This window comes from Oncorhynchus tshawytscha, linkage group LG32, assembly GCF_018296145.1.
Source record: "Oncorhynchus tshawytscha isolate Ot180627B linkage group LG32, Otsh_v2.0, whole genome shotgun sequence".
In the NCBI taxonomy this organism is placed as follows: domain Eukaryota; kingdom Metazoa; phylum Chordata; class Actinopteri; order Salmoniformes; family Salmonidae; genus Oncorhynchus; species Oncorhynchus tshawytscha.
In genome coordinates, this window is record NC_056460.1 from 10,757,019 (window position 1) to 10,760,688 (window position 3,670).

Sequence of the window (3,670 nt, forward strand, 5' to 3'; positions counted from 1 at the left end):
TGTATACTGTGGAAATGAATAACAAGGGCTTCCTCTACAACTGTAATATAATAGTATGATAATGGATTTTCTATCTACTATAGTTCTTACCTTACAGGATTTTGTAAAGCAGTATATCATTCCCTGTACTCCCACTTGGTCTCACTCCTCACTGCTGCTCTGTGCACACTCTCACTCCCACTCACTTCTGCTGTGGCTCTACATGCAATGTTCTGTTCATTAAGAAATGTGTTCAACTTTGAATAGCATATAAATAGTCTAGTGATAGAAATCAACATTTTCTATCAACTCTACAGCTAATACTCCAGTCATGATTCAACAGCCATGCCATTCTGCTAGGCCTAATGTCTACCAAGAGGGCACTATGTTGCGTTATGCCTGTGTTGTGGTTAAAACGGATGTGGGAGTCCTCATTTACTTCATGTAAGGATAATGCAACTTTGTTAGAGATAAATATTTTTAAAAACTTGTTTGGTTTGACGGGCTACACATTCTTCTTATGTTGTTGCTAAAATTGAACGAAACAAAAGAAAACATTCAGAAGACCATATCCTTAAAATTGAGATAAACAAAAATGTGTAGACCTACATTGGTCTAGATATTCACCATATTTACTTGTGTAAATGACCAAGTGGATCACATTGTTTACTACATGGGATCAGAGTTTCAAATAATCTTAGTTTGTTTCACTTTGAAAGCCCTGGGACACGCACCGCACCTCATGTGGCGCGCAGTAAGCCTCTTACAACTAGTAACACACCAAATGCAGAGGATGCCAATCAAGAGACCATGGGGCGTGGAGAAATTTAAAGGCAGTCTTGCGTTTACAGTACACTACACGAGTTTAGCTGTAGCTTACCCAAATTGTTATTTCTCTAAATTTCTATGACTTACTGACAGAAACGGACATTCAGGTGCGTGCTGGTTCGATACACTTTGGGAAGTGAACCAACATATGGGATTTCAAGGTGCAAAGATCCAGACGGCTCTGGCTTTTTTGAAGCGTTATTCCTCGTGAATTGGGCCAGTTATTCAACGGCACAATGCTTCCACAAGATATAGGAGTTCAGAAACCCCGTCGGATCTCGGATCCGTCTCCACCGGTACCACCACGGCGGTGGTCGGGCTCCGTACCTGAGCGCAAGGTGAACTGCGTCCTCGTCGGAGATGGAGCGGTGGGGAAGACAAGTCTTATCGTCAGCTACACCACAAATGGTTATCCGACAGAATACATTCCAACAGCTTTCGACAACTTTGCAGGTAAGTTGTGAGAGAAATCAGAAAACCCGAAAACGTGATTAATTGTTAATTTGGCCGTATTTGTCACAGGTTTTACTCATGAATTGATTTGCCCAAATGTTGCATTTTATACATGTTTTCTTGTTTTTGTTTGTGGCTTTTGTGTGTGTGTGTGTGTATTATTTTAGATCTCTCTGAATCAATAATGGGTTACAATTTGATATCGTTTGATGGTGCAAAGTAAACCTCCCTGATGCATAGTGCTATGACAGGTAGACATTGAACAGGTGTCTTAATGCTGTCACCATTAATAACATCTGTGTACACTCTTCTTCTTTTCAGCTATGGTTGTGGTGGACAGAAAACTTGTGAGACTGCAACTCTGTGATATGGCTGGCCAGGTGAGTCAAAGTTTTGTTTTTGAATCCAACACTAAATGAGTGTTAGTAACCTATAGACACGTTAACCAGGATATTCTATTGTAGTGGTAGAGCTAACACATTATTCTTTCTTCTCATGTTCTGCTCAAAATGATAGAAATGGGGGATGGAGGAGAACACTATTAATAATGTAAGCCGTTCTCTATCAGTGGTCAGTAGTTTGTTTAGATTCCACAGCTTCACTTATCCCAACATAGGTTGCCTCCACATTCTACCCCGTGTCTTGGTTGCCCCGTATAGGGATTCCCCTGCACTCCCTCCCCTCTCTGATCCTGTGTCAGTAGTTATCACCCCCTGGCAGAATATCTCTCATAGTCGTTGCCTCCCCCTTGATCCTCAGATTTATATCGCCCCCTGTGGGAGGTTCCTGTCCTTGCCCCCAGAATCTATACCTTCTTACGTTCTCTCTGGCTCTCTGTGCTTTATTGCCCCCTTTTGGACGACTCTCATAGACCTTTCTCTTCCTGCCTCATGGCCAATTCCAAATCCAACTCTTCCCCTACTCCTTAATAGGCACCTTTGTAGATCTGGGTGGGTGTGGGGCGGCAGGGTAGCCTAGTGGCTAGAGCGTTGGACTAGTAACCGGAAGGTTGCAAGCGCAAATCCCCGAGCTGACAAGGTACAAATCTGTCGTTCTGCCCCTGAATGGGCAGTTATGCCACTGTTCCTAGGCCGTCATTAAAAATAAGAATTTGTTCTTAACTGACTTGCCTAGTTAAATAAAGGTAAAATTTAAAAATAAAGGTGTAATAATCAATATGCCCTGAACTTAGAGAGAGAAATGGATGTATTAGTGGACCATATTGCTAACCATCCAATAGTCTTTTCAGAATCAGATCTACATAAGGTCAGGGCTAAGAATCAATTTGGGATTGGGTATCTCTGACCCATCCTCAACTTGAAACTTTTGCCTTCCTGTCTCCTATAGGACGAGCTGGACCGGATCCGCCCTCTATGCTACCACAATGCCAATGTCTTCTTACTCTGCTACAGCGTGGTGCGCCCCACCTCCTTCCGCAACGCTACCAACCGCTGGGCGCCCGAGATCCGCCGTCACTGCCCCGGGGCGCCCATGGTCCTGGTGGGGACCCATCTGGACCTGAGGGAAGACGTCCAGGTGCTGGTCCAGCTGGCCAGGAATCAGGAGCGGCCCGTGGGCACCAAGGAGGCCCAGCAGCTGGCGCAGGATATCGGGGCCGTGTCCTTCGTAGAGTGCTCGGGTCTGACCCAGAAGAACCTGAAGGAGGTGTTTGACCAGGCCATCTTGGCCAGCATCCAGCCGGTGGAGAACGTTCAGCAGCTCCAGCAGAGGCGGAGCCTGAGGAAGAAGACCCCGGATAAGATTAAGAGTCTCTCTGAGACTTGGTGGAAGAAGCTGAGCTGTGTTGTTGTGGCAGGAGAGTGTGTGGGAGGAGAGTTTGACTGAACCCCCAAGCAGGTGTTTAGGATTTGACATTTTTCTAAGCTTGTATTTAGTCTTTAGTTTTTTTCACTCCATATATAATAGCACTCAGGAAAACAGACCTGGATCAATAGTATGTTGGAAAAAATGTAAATGTATTATCCAAAGACTCATGGAATTATTTAATATCTAAAAAGGAGAAGCACTAAAAAGAATTATCATTGCTGGCAAGATAATGAATGAGTTTCAGCGTCAGTGATACCTTATATTAACTACGGGTAGGACAAGGTTTTGTGTTCAAAGGCCTTGACGAGGGCACAACAAGTCTGAATTAAGTGATTGGATTTGAGTTAGCAAATCCAATAGCTGGGGAGACTACTAATGAAATGACTGACTTCACAATGATCTCTGTGTTATTCTGTGTAACCCACATCAAGGGTCAAAGGTCACCATTGGAGAATGTTGTGGAGGACTACAAGAAACTAGCCAGTAGAAACTCTAACCCCAAACCATAAACTTACTTTGTCTGCCATTTTGACAAAGTCTCTCAATGTTATTTACTAACCTATATCAGATCATGTACAATGAC

General features: G+C 43.8%; 1 protein-coding gene across 1 annotated transcript; it reads left to right on the forward strand.

The window, feature by feature from the left end:
• Positions 1 to 19: 19 nt before the first annotated feature.
• On the forward strand, positions 20 to 3,664 carry LOC112245823 (rho-related GTP-binding protein RhoU-like). The gene is made up of 3 exons (XM_024413989.2): positions 20 to 1,260; positions 1,582 to 1,640; positions 2,608 to 3,664. The coding sequence occupies exons 1-3, from the start codon at positions 1,044 to 1,046 to the stop codon at positions 3,103 to 3,105; spliced, it is 774 nt and encodes a 257-aa protein (XP_024269757.1). The 5' UTR covers positions 20 to 1,043; the 3' UTR covers positions 3,106 to 3,664.
• The last annotated feature ends 6 nt before the right edge of the window (positions 3,665 to 3,670 follow it).

Coding starts and splice junctions, on each gene's coding strand:
- LOC112245823 (XM_024413989.2), top strand. CDS start 1,044: ATGCTTCCACAAGATATAGGAGTTCAGAAACCCCGTCGGATCTCGGAT. Junction 1,261..1,581: donor AGCTTTCGACAACTTTGCAG/GTAAGTTGTGAG, acceptor TCTTCTTTTCAG/CTATGGTTGTGGTGGACAGA. Junction 1,641..2,607: donor TCTGTGATATGGCTGGCCAG/GTGAGTCAAAGT, acceptor TGTCTCCTATAG/GACGAGCTGGACCGGATCCG.